The sequence below is a fragment of the Sorex araneus genome, chromosome 9 (assembly GCF_027595985.1).
Source record: "Sorex araneus isolate mSorAra2 chromosome 9, mSorAra2.pri, whole genome shotgun sequence".
Taxonomy (NCBI): Eukaryota; Metazoa; Chordata; class Mammalia; order Eulipotyphla; family Soricidae; genus Sorex; species Sorex araneus.
This window is the reverse complement of record NC_073310.1, coordinates 5,849,267-5,868,615: the sequence shown is the minus strand read 5'-3', so window position 1 is coordinate 5,868,615 and position 19,349 is coordinate 5,849,267. Positions and strand designations below refer to the sequence as shown.

The 19,349-nt window shown below is 51.7% G+C and overlaps 1 protein-coding gene across 1 annotated transcript; it reads right to left on the bottom strand.

Annotated features, from left to right (window-relative positions):
• Nucleotides 1-11,226: 11,226 nt before the first annotated feature.
• LOC101538904 (WW domain-binding protein 11-like) lies at nucleotides 11,227-13,162 on the bottom strand. Its single transcript, XM_055147291.1, has one exon. The coding sequence runs from the start codon at nucleotides 13,123-13,125 to the stop codon at nucleotides 11,227-11,229; it is 1,899 nt and encodes a 632-aa protein (XP_055003266.1). The 5' UTR covers nucleotides 13,126-13,162.
• Between the last annotated feature and the right edge of the window lie 6,187 nt (nucleotides 13,163-19,349).

Below are 19,349 nucleotides of genomic sequence, written 5' to 3'. Positions count from 1 at the left end.
AGCACAGCGGCCACTCAACACCTTTATTGCAAACCACAACAGCTAATTAGAGAGAGAGAACAGAAGGGAATGCCTTGCCACAGTGGCAGGGTGGGGTGGGGGGGAGATGGGATTGGGGAGGGTGGGAGGGACGCTGGGTTTACGGGTGGTGGAGAATGGGCACTGGTGAAGGGATGGGTTCCCGAACTTTGTATGAGGGAAGCATAAGCACAAAAGTGTATAAATCTGTAACTGTACCCTCACGGTGATTCTCTAATTAAAAAAAAAAAAAAAAAAAAGACCCAAGCTGTGTGTCTAGGACATAAGGGGCTTTCTTATTTAGTCAGACCAACCACTGGATGCCTATGTTTAATGAAGGTAACATTTCTATGTCCCTTTAAGTAAATTATTAAGTAAAATAAATGCTATGTCCCTTTGGTTCTTAATAAATATGCTTTTCCAAAAAAAAAAAAAAAAAGACCGGCCGCTCACCCTCTCACTGACTCACCTTCAGGGTATAGGTCAATCCCAAAACCCTATGTTAAGCTCATTTCCGCTTGATTGACACACGCACCAAAGAGGGAAAATCCGGGACAGTACGCCCCTATGTTCTGCCCGGGCTCCCAGTCAATCTGTGGCAGGGATATTCTTTCACAAATGGACCTTTTACTAACTGACACCAAGAGCCTAGACATGCTCCTCGAAGCAGGTTATTCTCCCGGAAAGGGTCTAGGAAAAAACCTCCAAGGCATGCCTGTGCCACTGGCCCTTGACCCAGTGAAAAATGACCGCACAGGCTTAGGTTTTTTCAATAACTGCCCCTGCTCCTCCTGCACCCCATATGGATAAGATCATGTGGAAGTGCACTGAGCCTGTATGGGTGGACCAGTGGCCCCTTCCCACTGAAAAATTACAGGCGGCCAAGTTGTTAGTGCAGGAACAATTCCAGCTGGAAGTCCCAAGGAAGTCAGGAGTCCGCCTAAGAGGACCGAGCTGATGCTGGCTCGTCTACGCGACTTTCCAATTTGTTCGACTCCTGATGGAGCCTCTACAGGACACTACTGGCTCCTGCTGCAGAACATCTCTTCAAACCTCATGGAGACGCAGGATCTCACCAAAACGGGGCCAAATGACTCACCACCTCTGACGGCGCAGGCCACTGCTCACCAGGATGTCGGGCAGTGACTGGACACTTCATAGCAAACAGTGCTCGGGTTCAGGGGTGGACTGAAAATTTCAATTTTTTGGTGTGCTTTGCGAGGAGACTAGGATGATGGACCTCTGAGGACTGGGACTCCGACCCGGCAAAAGGGGAGAGATCGGACTACACTGGGGAGGAGGGAAATAAAACTGACAGAAGACCAGCCTGGGGCCCTATTCCTCTGTCCCCCGGTCCTTCGTCCGCCCGTCGCCGTTGACCGACCTGGGGAGGTGGCTCTTGGCAAATAAACGCTTGCATCCCATGTGCTGTTGCATCTTTTCGTTTTCTGTCATGGAAACGCTGTAGCCAGGACTGGGCCGGAGGCGGTATCGGGGTGTTCCAATGAGGGAGAAAGTGCCCGGCCCCCGCTCCCACCCCCAGGACAGACCAGACCTGGCTTCGGAGGAACAGGAGGGTCCAAATGCCCGAGGTGTTGGCCAGAATGTGGCCAGACCCCACCCCGCAGCCAGGAGGTGAGGGTCCCTTTCCCCAGTGGATTTTAGGGCTCTCCCAGTGCTAACGCATCAGGCCCACCTGCTGTTCAGACAAGCTGCAGCCCTGAGCCACGGGCAGGCAAACGCTTCAGAACTAGTGCAGGCTACAGCGACGGGGAAGTGGCCAGAGATGAACCAAAGTCTCAAGTTCCCTGGGGAAGGGGGGCGGGGGGTGCCTCTAGAGAGGCAGCCAAGGCTTTACACCCACTCTGGCCACCCCATCCCGTGTCCAGAGACACAGGTGGCCTGGACAGTTCCACATGGCATCCAGTTCCCTTGGGTCTGGAACAGGACAGAAGCCCCCATCAACAGGGCCCCTAGGAAGCATTCAGCTCAAGGCATCAATTGGTGCCGAGTCCAGCCTTTCCAAGGGCACCGGTGTGAAGGGACTCTGTCCCCAAACTCAGCGGTGAGGCGCCATCGAGGGCCAGTCCTTCCTGTTGGGGAAACCCCGAGATAGTTGGAGTCTAACAGATATGGGGAGTCCAGAACCATGCTGGGGTGTCAGTATCCAGTCCCTGGTACCTGCCCTAGGTGTACCCCACGACTTTGCTCCCAGGAGCTGCAAGTGCCAGGAACCCACATTCTGCCACGGGGTTTGGGGGGCAGTCAGCACAGGACAGGGCCCCCTACTATACACTCCTATGAGGTCAGAGGCATTTGTGACTGTCAAAGGGGGCAAAGCCCAGGTCACCCCCAAAACTCCTGTCTATCCCACCCAAAGCCCAGTACTCAAATCTGTCAGTTCTAAGGTCATGGCCCCTTTAAGAGAGAAAGCAAGCTTGGGGTGCAGTAGTATTGGACAGAGGGCAAGGAGAGGAACTCTTGGGGCCACTTATTCCGGGTACCCCAGTTTCTCCAAGCATCTGGAAGCTCACAGCTCTTTGGCCCTTGCATTCAGGGGGAGCAGCCCCATAGGAGCGCAAAGAGGAACATCCTACCCCACTACAGAGTCGATCACGAGCAAGAAATCGTCCACTGAATCGCTTGCCCCTCGAGGTACAGGCAGAGCCACTCGCCCCCAGACAAAACGTGCTGAAGTCTGCGATGAACCTGAGCTAGAGGAGAGCGGGACACACGGACCTGCCACCAGATCCCACCCGGCCCCTGGGAGGAACTGGGAGGAACGTACTCTCAGCATCCATCGTGAGAGGACCACAGCGCGCTCTTCTGCGCCAAGGTGTGAGGAACCTTCACTCAGAAGACACCTGACGAGACCGAGTTCTCAACGCACGTGCGCACCCGGATTCCCCCTGTGAAAGAGTTCCCACGGATCCAGACGAGACTAACAAAATTGAGAGTAAGCGCGACCGTAACCCGACATTCAGCGAAGACAATTCACGTCCTCTGGGTCAACGGACCCTTTCTGCATTCGTCTCCAACATTGGCACCGCGAGAACGCGTTGACCTGCGATCAGCACTCAAGCCTGCAGCCCCTCCAACTGCATCCAGTGATTCACGGCACATGAAACCGAAGGATGATTCCTTGGGTCTAGGTGCCTTTCTGGAGGGCAAATACAACCATGAACTTGATGAAACTAAAGGAAGAAGAGCGCAAAGAGCACCTGCAAGCCCCCATCTCAGCGGCTGGGACAGCTTCTGGGACAGGGACCAAGCCAGTCAGGATTCAGGCCCCTGGGACCCAGCCCAGCTTTTACAAAGGACTTGTTTTAATTGAATCAATACAAAACTTTTTAGAAAATGAGAAGCACACTCCACGGATTGCGATGCAAGTTGCCAAGAAGGCGCCTGTAAGCTTTCTGGAAAACTTGACAGAGGATAGGAGTTTTGGGCCACACCTGGTGGTGCCAGGGAGAAGACCAGGGTCAACTGTGTGCAAGGCCAGTGCCCCTTTCACTGCGCCATGTCCTCGTGCCCCGGCTCCTGCTTGTTCTGAAGTGCAGGGCTGGAGTGTGGTTGGCCAGTGAGGGATTCCAAGGGACAACCAGGGCGGGTATGGTCCTCACATAGCTGAGCCCCCCAGAACCTGCTGACAACTGTCCAATACAGCTGACCCAGGACCACCCCCCACGTTGCCCAGTCAGCTCACCTTGGGGGCTACTCACAGACCATCACCCCTTTCAAATGCAGAGACAGCCCTGGGCTTGGGGGCCACCTGCAGCAGCCCTTAAGGACCATATGTCAGGGATTGAACCTGGGCCTCTTGCCCTGAAACGCACTTGCCCTTTAGGCCATTGTCTGGTCCCCAGAGGGGACACTTGGATGGCCCTTGTAGCCCCTTCTAGCTGTGGGAGGGATAAAGGGACAAACACTGAGCCTCCCAGTCTGGGATCAGTCAAGTCCTGAAACTTAGCATCCTAAAAGGTGTGTGGGCATCCTCAGGGCATTTTCTATCATGGGCCAGCCAGGTGCCTCCCATGGGCACAGGTGACCTCCCTACCCCCAGCTCACGTAGGCAGCACTCCCGGCTCCCGCTGTGTTCAGTGGGAGAGGGCTGGTTTGCAGGCAGAAGTCAGGCTCACCTAGGGAGAACGGGCACCATGAGACCCAAAGCAGCTCACCGGAGAGACCAGCAACATCAAGGTACAGGGGAAGCTCCCGCCCCATCCCCTTCCAAAGACAAGAACCAAGTCAGATGATGATCTGCAACCCTAGACGCTCCCGAAACACCCCCAGACGTCCCACAGACGCTCCTTGACCCGAAACTGTCATACACAGTAGCTCTGAGATCTGGGAGTCTCGGCTTAAGAGCCCAGGTTAGGGGGGCGACCCCACGCACAGCCTTCCATGTGTTTTCCTGCGAGCCCACTTTACAGGCAGGTGAGGGATGAAGCAAGGGTTCTCCTGATTCTGCCCCTTTCCCCTCACACAGAGCAGGACACCCTGGGAACAGCTCCCCAGGTCTCCCCACAACGACCAGGCGCCCCGCTGGGGTCCGTGTCCCAGTCTGAGCCCTGGGAGAATATTCAAGCAAGGGTCCAAGGCCAACTTTGGGGTTTTTATTTTCTTTTGGGATGTGATGTGAGGGGCAGACCTAGTGACGCTTGCAATTACTCCTGGCTTTGCCCTGCAGCATAGCACCTCAGGGTGCACTAGGGACCCCCTGGACTGTGGAATCGCCAGCCCTACCTGCTTGCTGCTTCCTTTCATATTTTTATGTGTGAAAATACACTGTCGCGAAGACTATTAAGTGTGTGAAGCAGGTGAGAAGGCTTCCTATTTCTCTCAAGCCCCAGAAAAACACTAGGAAAATTAGTAACATCACCCCTGATGAGTCCAGTCCCTAAGGTCAGAACAAACCCTTCCAAAAAATTAGTTTTGCTTGCACAAGATTGCAACCCCTGGTCAAAAGTGCAGTCAATCAAGAAAGAACCCCAGTCGAAAGTGGTTCATTTCCCTAATCCCTTGCGAGAGGGAGTTGCTGAGGATTACACAGGCCTTGGTGCGCGTTCCCCCCGAAATCTCTCCGGCCCGCAGAGAGACAGTGTAAAGTGCTCCTAATTGGGTGGGTTCTTTGAGCGGTCCATATCTGAAATAAAACTGGTGAGGTTAGTAAACGGGGCTCAAAATGAAACGTGCCGATCAAGAGCGTCTTTATTGGCAGTCATGCTAGTTTTATACCTTTCTTAGCAGGGGGTTGATACATGAGTTATCAGGAAGTGTCTTCTCAGACCAAATAAGGAAAAGTTCGGGGTGTTATTTGGTGGGCTTACAACATTCTCCAAGAGTCAGTTGAGAAATAGTGGGGAGGGGAAGACAAGGGTTTATCTGGCAGGAACATCTGTCAGGAGGAATGTACAAGGCTTTTAGTGTAGAGGAAGGCATTCTACTTTACCGGCTTTTTGGGGTCTCCTGGTTACCTGCCCTGGGCTACTTTTACTTCTTGAGTTTAGCTATTTCCTTTGTCACAGGGGCACCTGTGCCTCAGGTTATGCAAAGCTGGTAATGGAATTTTCCGGTTTGTCCAGGGTAAAGGTTTCGGGGTCGTCTTTTGTTCAGGGTCCTGAACAGTCCCCAACACCTTGGCACGGTAATGATTACTGCCGCAATCCCTCGAAGCTACGTCGAACAGGGTCCCCGAGGTGGAGGGAGAAGGGCAACAGGTTAAGGGCTGGACAAGCAATGCTCACGCAGCATCTTTATTGAACAAGCCACAGACACGTATGTCTCCTAAAGGAAGCGTACATTGGAAACATCCAGGAATGTTCAGGATACATAAAGTTTATAATGTACTGGGTTTCTAGATAACTTATGATGGTTTCTAATAAACCAGCCTTCAGACATGTCCCCAAGACAAGGACATTACTAGGAACTAGCACAGGCTCCCAACACGGGGACACTGGGACCCATGTGTGCCAGGGTTTGAGCAGAAGGCCTTCGTACTGGGCTCCTCAATGGCAAAGGCAGGCAGGGCTGATGTGATTCACGGGGATGAGGCAAGGGTGACCTGAGATTCTCACAGGGATGGCCTTACTGCTGGCAGCACCAAGCCCGGGCTGAGGGGCTCCTCACATCTGTGTATGTGAGCCCCACCATTCACAGGGACCCCAAGATTAACGCTGCCCCAGGGTACAGCTGGAGCCATAGAGAAAGCGAGGAGTGAGGGGGTCTGAGCTGTCTGCCCAGGCATTGTTAGTTGGCTATTAAGCCCCTTTATTTTCCCATTCAAGCAAATCAGTGAACGGGACGACAGGTGACAGCTGTTTCCCGAATGAGGCTCATGGGTGCCAGTTAAAGCCCCCCCAGGCCTGGCTCTTGCCCCAAGGAAAAGCAGAGAATGCACCTGAGGTGAATTCATGGGTGGGCTTGCAGGCACGTGGACGGGACCACAGGAGAAGCAAATCAAGCCGTACTGAAGGGGGCACTCCCCTCCCCCCTCCGGCCTAAGGAAGGGGAAGACTCGGACAGAGGCTGCCCTACGTACTCAGGTCAGAAGGGACCTGGGGCATGACGAGGGACCAAGCCAGAAGCTTTATCTGGGAGAGGAAAAGGAAGTTCCCCCCGCACTGAGGGAGTCTCGGGACCAGGCTGTGTGGTTGACAGCTTGGCTCAAGCTTCTTTCTGGCTCAGCCTCCCAGGAAGACTCACCTTCTGAGGCGCTAACCATCTTTTTTCCCTCCCCGCCAACACCTAACAAAGATGTGCTCGTTATATGTGGCGCTTCTTTCTTTTTTAATTTATTTTTAATTAGTGAATCACCATGAGGGTACAGTTACAGATTTATAGATTTTTGTGCTCATGTTTCCCCCATACAAAGTTTGAGAACCCACCCCTTCACCAGTGCCCATTCTCCACCACCGGTACACCCAATATCCCTCCTACCCTCCCGATTCCCATCTCCCCCCACCACCCTGCCACTGTGGCAGGGCATTTCCTTTTGTTCTCTCTCTCATTAGGTGTTGTGGTTCGCAATAGAGGTGTTGAGTGGCCACTGTGTTCAGTCTCTAGACCACATTCAGCCCGCATCACCTTTCCCCTGCATGGCCTCCGACCGCATTATACTTGGTGATCCCTTCTCTAAGTTGCCCTCTCCCCAGAACGTGAGGCCAGCTTCCAAGGTATGCGGCGCTTCTTAAAGCTGGTCTGAACCCTCAGTGATTCACTAATAAAAGAAAAATACAAGAAAATGAGTTGAGGTTATCGATGAATTGAGAAAATAAATGGAGATTTATGTCAAAAGAAAAAGCTGGTCTGACCCCACATCCCGCTTCTCAATTCGGAACCGGGAAGCTAGATTAAGCGCCCTGGCTGGCAAGACACGGCAACTTCGCACAGCGCCAGTCTCCCAGGGAACTCTGGCTCGACCTGCCCACCCCCGTTTTCCCCAGGCTAGAATAGATGCACCTCAGAGGTGAGGCCACAAGAAACGCGTCCGGTCAGAGTCTCAGCTTGCAGTGACCAGAACCCCGTGGTCCTTGCACAGGAGAATTCTGGAGAGATTTGAGCCCTGTCCCCAGCATGCTTTCCCAGGTGGGCGCTTTGGGGGCCACGCACCCTGAGAACATGGTAGCCAGTGGCGAACAGTCAGGGCTAAGAGCCCCCTCCCTCTGGGGCACGTGGGCTTAGAGCAGGATGCCCCTGGGGTCACAGCCACCGTCTGCGGTCAGGGCCCCTGCCCTGTGCTGGCTGGCACAGACCCACGGGGAGCCCCCAAGGGGACTCGGATCCTCGCGGCGGTTTTCTAGAAAGCGGAGACCCAGGAAGGTTCTTTTTAGAAGCCCAGAGGAAGAGACAAAGATTCTGAGAGCAGCCTTCCCAGCCCTCCGCCCCCTTCTCTTTCTTCCCCTCTTCCGAGAGCAGAGAACCCTTGCAGGGGTGCGGGAATCAAGTGATCCACCCCCGGACGGGGCCGGATTACCCTCACCCCCAACCTTCCCCTTTCTTCCCAAGCAGCTTCATGGCAACACTTTCTTCTTCCAGGAAGCCTCCAAGCATCACCGTGACCACATTTGTTTGAAGTACAGAACCCCCCGCAGGAGAGAGAAAGCCCGACCAGCTCCCACCCACTCCGAATATTAAGGTTCCGCAGAAAGCATCTTCCCACCCCCTCCCGCAAGGGGATAAGGGACCGCAGAGAATGAACGGAGATGAGGCTGGAAGGCGCCTTTTAAACCTTCTCGGGTGCGGCGCTCACTGCCCATTGGCTGTTGATCCTCACAGCCCATTGGCTGCTGCTGCTGAGCTCTCTTCCCATTGGCTGGCTGCTTTCCTCCAACTATGACTTTCTCCTGGGCCCGGAAACCATCGCTCCTGCAGCTTTCACCCCAGGTGCAGCTGCTAAGCCGCAAGACCACCCGCTCCTCACGCGTGCCGCTGGCCCCGTGCGACTACCAACAACGCTTCTTTGGACTGTCAGGTGTTCCGGTTCTGCCAATAAGCAGCCCTTCTCGTTAGCAAAGACACGTGCCTTCTAGAGCAGAAACGGCCTCCCAACAGAATCAAAGACAAGATTCTGCGCAGGTGGAGGAGGGGAAAGTGGGCGACTTCTGTGATTTCTGCGGCACCCCCAGACCCGGGCACAATGAGCACTGTCGTACCTTGTTCTCTTTCCTGCCCCCCCCACCATTCCCCTGACCCCCACCTCCACCCCCACCATCCACTAAATGTGCATAAGAATTAAGATTTTCAGAACTAAGAATTTTCAGAATTAGGATATTCAAATCCTCCTTCGAACATTTGCAGTTGAGTTCACACTCTGTGGGCCCAAATGCCAGCTCTCTGCAGTGGCTGGCTATAAAGTTTGAGTAAGTAACATCCCCTCTGCCCCCCACCTCACACTGAGGTTACTGCTGGTCACCAGGGAGTGTTGGATTAAGTTGATAGCTCCCTGAAGTGGGAGGGAGTAAGTGACCAGCACCCACTTGGGGTGCAGAGGCTGTAATTAGCCATAAAAGAAGTGCTGATCTGCTTAGCCATGACATTTTGCCTTTGGATGGAGCTACTGGGGGCAGGCAGGAGGGGTCACATCCAGTGAAATAAGTCAGAGGGAGAAGGACAGATGCACAAATGCTGATGATCTCACTCATACGTGGGATGTGAAGAAATAAGGCAAGGGGACAATGTCCAGTGAAAAACCCTTGAACACTGCTAACGCCTATTACCAGCAGGATGGGGAAGGGGTGTGACTTAAAGTGACACCAGGACAATGGTGAAGTGTCTTGGGGCACTTTGGTGCTGATGAAGATGCAAGGACTTTGTATATCCAAAACATAAACGTTAGCATGATTGCAAAATCAATGATAATTTTGTGTATGTGTGTTGGGTATTTTATTTTTATTTATTTATTTGAATCACTGTGAGATAGAGCATTACAAAGTTCTTTGAGTTTCAGTCGTACAATATTCCAAACCCATCCCTCCCCCAGTGTAATATCCCAGTACCAATGTCCCCGGTTTCCTACCCCCTCCCAACTTGCCCCTACTTAGCCTGCCTCTATGGCAAACCTCTCTCTCTCTCTCTCTCTCTCTCTCTCTCTCTCTCTCTCTCTCTCTCTCTTTCTCTCACTGGGCATTATATTTTGCAATACAGATGCCGAAAGCTTTTCAGCCTCTCAATGCCAGTCTTCAGTGTGTTAGGGCTGAGGGAATAGTCCAGGGGGTTGAGGAGCATGCCTTGCACGTGCCCACCTCAAGCTCAATCCCCAGCAACAGTGCAAAAGTGTCTGACACTGGGGGTGGTTCTTCCTCTGCTGTTATAGGAATGAGTAGTAGCTATGCTAGCCGCGCGCCAGCGTCCAAGACTGAAAATGGGGAGATTGATTCAACTACTACTCCAATCTGCCCTTGAAAATCAGCATCTACAATCCCGGGGAGTACTCAAGCACCCTGAGCGAGCATATTGCCCTGTCCAATAATTAGGCCCAAAGTTCCAGACGGCAAAGGGCCACAGGCATTGACATACATTATCTGGGGACCCTGTTCTGTAACTAATATTGTGCGGGAGTTGGCAGAGAGGTCCAATGCGGCTGAGTATGGATGGCTTTGCAAAGGGATTGGACGCCGATAGGTTGAGCAGCCCATGATTTTGAGGTGCCCCAGTCATGGGAGAGGGAGCAAATTGGGGGCCCTGGGGCTGGCCCTGTATCCAGTTTCCCCGCCTGACCTTCTGGAGGCACTCTGCCCTGTGTGCAAACGGGGTTTCCACTGGGCGTCAAAGAGATCTAGGTCTGGGCCTCGGTTTTTTATTGGGACAGTTTTTTAAAAAATGTCCAGGCTGCCGACAGCCAAAGCACAGCTTGTCCTGGCTGTTTGCTGGTTGAATGGCAAGCTGTTTGAAGGCAGCCCCTCTAGCAAGCCCTAATTTTTGGGTGGTGGGATCGACATCGGAGCATAGCCGGATGTATTCTGAGAGGGTCTTCCCACGATTATAGGGACAGAGTGTGGCCTGGCAGATGGGATTAGCATTCTCATAGGCCAAGTGGGGGATCAGCTCATTATCCGTCTCTTCATTTCCCATAAGTTTTTCAGCCGCCTCCGTGAGGCGCCCTATGAAATCACTGTAGGGCTCATTAGCTCCCTGATGAACCTTGGCTAGGGATGTTACTACCAACACTTTATTTATTTATTTTTTTTTTTCAGTGGGAAATAATTTTAATCAAAGAATTGTACATTTTTTCCCACATATTTTGCTTTGTATTAGGAAATGACATTGCAATCCTTTTCACTACAATATTACAAAATATTTACAATATTAAGAATAACTCAAACACAAAAGTCAAGATGGGGTGCAGTAAACTGCTTTCCCCCCTCCCCCAGAAATCTCTGCTCCAGTGCCCTTAGCACATCAGAAGAGAATCAAAACAAGTAACGAAGATCCCCGGTCACAAATTTCCAAAGATTTGTAAAGGGAAAGAACTGAAAAGGGATGAAAATGTTGGTCTGAACGGGCACGGATGTTAGCAGTACTGCTTCAACAACCCATCTAATCTGAGTCTGGAGGAAACTGTGAACAATGCTAAACTTTAGGATATTTCTTGAACTGAAATGAGAAAATACCCTGACAAGTGAAAGTAGCTCTTTGCCTGCATTTACTCAGAGCCTCTTTCTCCACCAGCCACTGATGTGAACAGATCCCGCGCTGGCCCAGCCGCTGTCACAGCAGCCTGTCCATCTCCCTCATGAACGCTTCATAAACATCATCCTTAGTTTGTACTGAGACAGGAAGAGATGGGCCAGATTTAGGGGCTGCTTTGGCAAGAGGCACAGCAGAATCATCCTCTGACTTCCTTTGGGGAGCTTCGGTAGCCCCTTGATTCTCCCGACGGACCCTCAGTGCGGTGGGCACAAACCGAGGAATCTCGGCCTTGGGGTTGGTGATCTGTGGCTTGGCACTGATGGTTGCTGTCGCTTTCTTCTCAATGGTGGCTGCGCTCGTGTCATCCGCCTTGGGTCGCTGGATCAAGTTGGGAGGCGCGCTCAGAACTCCTGGGTTCGGCAAGGGAGCCGGTGGGAAGAGCCCAGGCGGGGCAGGTCCGAGTGGAGGCACCAAAGGGGGGCGCATCATCCCAGGATGAGGCGGAGGGATCCCTGGAGGTGCAGGGGGAGGTAGCCTTGGTGGAGGTCCCCGAGGAGGGGGGCCTGGAGGCAGACCCTCAGGTGGACCTGGGGGAGGGCCGGGGGGTGAGCCTGGTGGTGGTCCTGGAGGTGAAAGTTGGGGGAAAGGCCCTCGAAGTCCTGGCATTCCGGGTGGCCTCAAGAATGGAGGAGCTCCTGGAGGTGGTCCAGGAGGAAGGCCTGTGGGTGGCCCAGGTGGTGGTCCCAGAGGAGGTGGTCCTGGCATGGGAGATGCCTGTATCTGAGGAGGAACAGACCGAGAGGGCGCTTGCTGCTGGGAAGCACCAGATGTGCCGTCAGAGAGAGAGCCCTCCTTGTGCTGTTTCTGCGATGGCTTTTCTGCGTCAGAATCCTCCTCCTCCTCCTTCTCCTCCTCCTCCTCTGAAAACTCCTCTACTTCACGGCCCTCCTCAGGGATTTCCTGACCTGCCATTCGAAGCATCGTGGCTTGGAGAGGAGTCAGCTCCTTCATACTCTTCTTTCTCTTCCTTGACTTTCCAGGCATATCTGCAAACCGTCCACTCAACCGTTTTTTTTCTTCATTGGTGTCTCTCTCCTTATCATCCCGGTGCCCCAAGTCATCGCCTTCCCTTTCTCCATCTGATCGGTCAGTGTCACTGTCGTCAGTACTGTCGTTGTGCTTCTCTTGACCCATGTCCTCAGGATAGCCGTCATCTTCACTGGTGCGGGAGACGTCATCATCAGGACCCCGCTGAGCCAGTTCAGGGCTACACAGCATGTCTTCATCTCGCCTCCGAGGAGGAAGGGCTAGGGCCAAGCCGACCTTCCGGCCATACATCTGTAAGACTTGAGGAGGTGGAGGCCCGGGAGGAGGCCCGGGAGGCTTTCTGCCAGGAGGCAAGCGTGGAGCACCGTGTCCAAGAAGAGGAAGTATAGACACCGCCCGAGATGGAGGTCCGCAGGCTGGAGTCTTCTTAAGGATGGAGGGTGGCTGGGCACCAGGAAGGGGAATGTCCTGGATCAGGATGGTGGAAGGAGCATGTGGTATATCTGGCAAAGGAATACTCTCCACTTCCACGTGCTGGGCGTTCTTGACAGCAGCAAAATACTGGCTAAGTTGAGCCCTTTTCTGTTCATATTCTACTTCCAACTTTCTTAGTTCTTTGTATATATCTGGATTCTCTTTTTCATAGAGCCGTAGAATACGTTCGAAGGTTTCACGCAGTTTTTGACGTTTATCTTTCAGCACCTTCTCGTTTAACCGTGGTGGTTGTACTGGGTTAAATTCCATTTCATCCCATGTCTCCATGTCCCGGAGAATTTGTTTAGGATCTTTCATCTTCAAAACTGCAGCTCGTACCATCATGCGTTGCTTCTTGTTCTTCTTTAATTCTCTCTTCCGGGCTTCTTTCCGGGCTTGGTCTGTAGGATTCATAAACTTTCCACTCTTGGTGGATGATGTAGATCTCCGTCCCATGTTGATAATTTGTGTGGTTTACTTGCCTATTAAAAAAAAAAAAGAAGGGGCTGGAGCGATAGCACAGCGGGTAGGGCGTTTGCCTTGCACGCGGCCGACCCAGGTTCTAATCCCAGCATCCCATATGGTCCCCTGAGCACCGCCAGGGGTAACTCCTGAGTGAAAGAGCCAGGCCAGGAGTAACCCCTGTGCATCGCCGGGTGTGACCCAAAAACCAAAAAAAAAAAAAAAAAAAGAACAAAATTTCTGCTGGGCTGCCGGGGCTGGGAGGGGCGGAGAGGGGGCGAGATTTTAAAGCTCTTGGACTTTGTAAGGGCCTTCACCTCTGCCGGCCGGTCAGCCCCCCAGCCACCGCCATCGGGAAAGCTCGCGCCCCTCCCTACCGACCCTTTAGAGGGAAGTCCCCTCCAGGCCCAGAGGGCAGCCTTTTGTATTTGGGTAAGGAGCCCTAGGGGAAACTGAGCCTGCACCACATTAGAATCGAAAGTTGCATGGCCCTGAAATTTAGCAAAGATTCAGGATGAGGAAGAGCCTCCTGCCACGATGTTGTTGGCGCGCCATTTCTTGGCACGTGCAGGACTCAAGCGTCCGGTGCTGGAGAACCGTCTCCCAGACCGGTCAGGGCTGGGCGGGTGGATGAAGGATGGGGAATCGAGGAACAGGGCCCCAGGCTTGGGCTGTCAGGTGATTTCTCTCCTCCCCAGTGGAGTCTTACCTCTCCCCTCACCGTGCAGTTGCAGTTCTGGTTGTAGTCTTGGTCGTGGTCCCAGTCGTCACAGGTCCATCATCCTAGTGTCCTCGTAGACCCCAAGGTCCTCTGGTCGTAGCCATCCTATTCCTAGTCACCGTCTTCTCTCTGTCTTCTAAGTCCTTGGAGTCCAAGTCTCAAAGTCCCTCCTCTGCCCCTTCCAGCACAGTTTTATATCACTCGGGAAGGGTGGGGCTCACCTAGGGTCGGGCTGAGCATTAGCATAACGGAGACAAGGCCACGCCTTCAGGGGAAGTTCTGGGAGATCAACCCAAAGACAAAATCTCATCGGAAGGTTCAGCCTTTCAGATTACTAGGAGACCCACTCAAGGGTGGGGTTTCCTCCGGGGTGTGTGGCTTTCTCCTTTCCTCAGCTAATCCATTTAAACAATCATAGTCAATTTCTAATATTTCTAGTCTTTTTGGTTTTTTGGCTTTTTTGGTCACACCCGTCCATAAACAGGGTTACTCCTAGCTCTGCACTCAGGAATTACCCCTGGTGGTGCTCAGGGAACCTTAGCGGATGCTGGAAATAGAACCCGGGTCAGCCCGTGCAAGGCAAACACCCTACCTACTGTACTCTCACTCCAGCCCCTCTAGTCACTTTTGTACGAACACAGTAAGGGATATACTAAGCTTCAAGTTTGGCTCTTCCTGGGATCATCTCTCTGGATGTCTCAGACCACAGTCCTCAGGCCAGGTTAGTCTTTTATTTTTTTTTTTGCTTTGAAATAATTTTTAATAAAGTATGATTATATTTGGTTTTACAGCAATTTTTAACAAAAATGGAAGATGCCTAGAAAAATAGTAACTCTAGATACACATACAAATCAAGAAGTTTTAATAGACTTATTTTTAGGGCCTCCCAAGTGCGCACACGGAGGTTGGGGTTGCTTCAGCTGATAATTACTCCACCTTGCCCTGTGCTAGGACACGACAGACAGTGTGGTCCCATCAAGCTCTGTATACTGCTGGGACAAGCAGGCCGGTACCTGGCAATGCTGGGAGGCCAGGAGGAGGGGACCCAGGTCAGGTCCACCCAAGGCACACACCCTAGTCCCTGTGTGGTCCGAAGGCTGGTCCCTAGCCCAGAGACTTTACATTATACACCTTGTCCTTAGAAATTCTGACTTAAAGATTTTATTGTGGTCCAGGAATAAGCAGCCGACCCGGGTTCGATTCCCAGAACTCATAGAGTCCCCGAGCACTGCCAGGGGTAATTCCTGAGTGCATGATCCAGGAGTAAACCCTGTGCATCGCTGGATGTGACCCCAAAAGAAAAAAACTCCTTCCCCCCAACCCTGATGGGACGCTGAGATGATGTCACATCTGCCCCCCGTCTACTGAAGCTCCCAGGTGGCCACAACCCAGAGACACAGACGAATGTCGGACCCCAGCAACCTGCCGCAGCGATTTCTTCAGACCCTGGTTATGAAAATCTTAGAATTCCTCGGGGCCGTGCGACATTATATCGTATCTGTAACGAGCAATACAAAACACATTGTCTAGCGTTGCATTTTCAGCAGGTAGGAGGGGTGGTAGGACTGGTCTTGAAATATTGACGGAAACTGAAGTAGAGAAAGAATATTTTGCAAATTGTCTGCCACGCAGGCAGGGGGAGGTGTGGAATGGGTGGGCGGGAATTCTGGGGATTTGGGCGGTGGGAAGCATGCACTGGTGAAGGGGTGGGTGTCTGACCGTATGATCAAAGTTCAAACGTGAGATTTTTGTTACTGTACCCAATGGTGAATTAATAAAAAATAAATAAATAAAATATTTATGACTATTGGGTTCATGCAGGCTATTATTTCTCTAAAATTGTTTCTCCATATGTAATGGTTATGCAAAGACTTTTAGAAGTGCTTATTCCTGGACCACAATAAAAATCTTTAAGTAAGAATTTTTAAGGACAAGGTGTATAATGTAAAGTCTCTGGGCTAGGGACCAGCCTCCAGACCACACAGGACTAGGGTGTGTGCCTTGGGTGGACCTGACCTGGGTCCCCTCCTCCTGGCCTCCCAGCATTGCTAGGTACCGGCCTGCTTGTCCCAGCAGTATACAGAGCTTGATGGGACCACACTGTCTGTCGTGTCCTAGCACTGAGCAAGGTGGAGTAATTATCAGCTGAAGCAACCCCAACCTCCGTGTGTGCACTTGGGAGGCCCTAAAAATAAGTCTATTAAGGTTCCTGGCGCGCCTTCCGCCCAGAGATGAACCGGGAGCCGCGGCACGAGAAACGGACCCTCCGCGCCTATTGACTGTGATCCTGAGGTCTCCTAACCCATTTTGGCACCAGAGCAGATGCTTGCAGCCATGCATTTTGACTGTGAACTGAGCTAAAATATTAGAAACCCAAAACCGCGCGGCCGCAATAGCAATTATATAAGTTATATATTATATAAGTTATATAAGTTATTATTATATAATAATAATTATATAATATATAATTATATAAGTTAATATTGCCTTTCTCCTCTTCTTGTGCCTTTTGAATAATTTACTTTAAAGCTATGTCTGTTTTGTATAGACACAAGAAGACAATATTGTGTTTTTATAACTTGGGAATTAATTGGCCTCGAATATTATTCCCTCCCGGGCCTCTGCTTTCTCCACTTAAGCCTCAGTTGCCCTCAGTTCCTAGCACCCCAAAGTAGGGTCCCCGACGTGGTACAGGAAGGATCCAGGGCAAGCGGTGAGTTATGTGCTACCCTGGCATCGAGATGGGCCTGGCCAAAGTGCCTAATTCTTAACTATAAGTTAAGAACTTGATCATAGACAAATGCTGTCATGATCATTGGAATAATTAAATAGTAATTATGAGACTGGGACCCTGCCAGGGATAGGAAAGACTGATCTGGCCTGAGCACTGTAGTCTGAGATTGAGATGGCCCCAGGAGAGCAATTCCATAAGCTTTAATGCATCTCTTATTGTGTCCATACAAAATAATTAATATTATGAATTCTTATATGTTTGCTGGCTGAGGAGAAGAGAAACACATTCATGGGACTCCGCCCTTGGGTGGATCCTCCTGCTGAAAGAGAATTAAGTCCTAGGAGAAGCATCCCCTAAGGGAAAGGACCTTACCCTATTGATGGTGACCACACCTACGTGTATGCCCCAACCCCCTGATGCTGTGGAGATTTAACTAGGTTGTGAGAGTGGGTTGGGGGGCCAGATCCACGGGGCCAGATCCACGGGGCCAGATCCATGGGGCCAGATCCACGGGGCAGATCCACAGGGAGAGATCCAGGAGAGCGGGAGAGAAGCGGAGAGAGAGAATGAAATAAACGGATCGAGCAACCAGTTTGGCCTTCTTCCTTCTTCCTTCCGTCGCCTGCCCTTGACCGACGGCACACACAGCGGTTCTGGGGCACCGGACGCGGGCGGTGAGACAGAGCCGCCCGGAGAGCCCTCGAGTGCACTCGCCCCTCGGCGTTCTTTAGTTTTTTACAAAGGTGCATGAAAATCCCAGTAAATGAACCTGGGAATACACATAATTTTCCTTCCTTTGTAGTGTCCATGGTAGCTGTATATGTTCAGGTGCAGGCAGTTGGACACTCATGCTTTCCTGCATGTATGTATTCAAAGGACTGATGGACTACAGATAAGCTGCCGTCAATACATCTGATTTCTGCTAGAACATTACTAGTAAGACCTGTCACGTCCCCTCATCTCCACGGGGAACAGGAACTCTGAATTGTAAAGTCCAGCTCTGAGTTACCATCCTAATCGAATATGTTTTGTATCTTTGTGGGGTGTGGGGGGAGAAAATTGACCTGTGGTAAAAGAAATAAATAAATTTTGAATCATTTTAATATCCACTGAGTATTTTTCTTTGTATCATCTAAAAACATATCATCTGGCAGCTGGAATAGAGAGGGGATCACTAAGTCAATGATGGTTGGAGGGATTGTTTGGGATGGGAGACGTGTGCTGAAGGTAAATAAAGGACCAAACATGACGACCTCTCAGTATCTGTATTGCAAACCATAATGCCCCAAAGGAGAGAGAGAGTATGGGGGAAACTATCTGCCATGGAGGCAGGGGGAGGGTTGGGGTGGGGGGGTACACTGGGGACATGGGTGGTGGAGAATGTGCACTGGTGGAGGGATGGGTGTTCCATCATTGTATGACTGAAACTCAAACAAGAAAGTTTTGTGACTATCTCACGGTGATTTAATAAAAAATAAATAAAAACATATATAAAACAAAGATTTCTCATACTAATCATTGCCGTGACCTGAGTGTGGTTGAACACATCTGCAGCCACACCTCAGAAAGGCGCATCAGAACCAGCACCCAGCATGATCCAGGTCTCTCCTTCCCTTTTCTCACGTATGGCTGAAGGACTCGCTGGTCATTTTCCTTCTATGCTACCAAAAAGAGACAAAAACTAAAGTTCTTATTTCTAACAATTGCATGGAGACAAATACCCTGGAGTGTGTATCGCTGAAGAAACCTGGTGCCTGGGATGAAATAATTTTAAAGAATTTCCTATAAAACACTCACAAGCTGCCATGAAAACGGAGAGTATTGGGGCAGAAGACGCGGGACTCCCGGCTGGAACTCTGATTGTAGCGTTCACTAGGACGGGCAGAACCTGGGCCTCCCCGGGCTCGGCCAGTGTATCTCGAGCCAGACAGAACAGACCAAGCATTTATGGATTTGATTCAGCATCACTCCTGCAGGACAGGGAACCTGGAAGATGGCATTTCCCGAGACCAACTCCGGGCCCACCTTAAAGTAGCTTATGAAATAACCCCCTGGTTCCCGGATGAAGGGACTCTAGAGACCAGGATTTGGAACGGTAAGAGAAGAGTCTACATGGCATCGAAGGAGGGGACTAAGATCCCCACTGAAGTCTGGGTGCATGGGAGACTTAATTCTATTCTCTAGTTTTGGAGAAGGACAGTTGAGGAGAATGTTAGGGGCAAGATGTTCTTAGCTCCTCCCGTGCCCAAGTCCCGGAAGAGTCTCAACATGTTCCCAGTGTATGATCGTGTTCATTCTTTCAGCTCAGCCGGAGCCCAGGACCCGCAAAGGCTCCTCGGGGCCAGCGGCCGGCGTGGCCCCAGGCCGACCTTCCTTATTTATAACCTCCTGATTGCGGCTGCTTTGATCCCGGCCGCCCGGCCAGCCTATTTCTAGACTGAAGAGGCAGCAGGGAGCAGTTCCGGAGCTTCTGCTTGGGGCTCCTTGCCCTGAGGTTCTTCCGGATCCTTCTCCGTGTCCATCAGCAGGAAGGGCGTCCTTCCATCTTCCATTGCTCTGATTGGTAGAAACGATTCCGTGTCACCCACCCGGGGCAGTGTCAAGGCGGGCAGGACAGGCGCTCCTTCTCACAGGGGCCACTCGCCCGTGGGCTTCCGGCTGGGGACAGAGGACTTGGGTCTGTTCCCTGCCATGGCTTTGGTGACCCAAGCGTGTCTGCTGCGTGACAGGAGCGTGGCAGGCTTTGGCAATGCCAGGGAAGGC

Coding starts and splice junctions, on each gene's coding strand:
- LOC101538904 (XM_055147291.1), bottom strand. CDS start 13,125: ATGGGACGGAGATCTACATCATCCACCAAGAGTGGAAAGTTTATGAAT.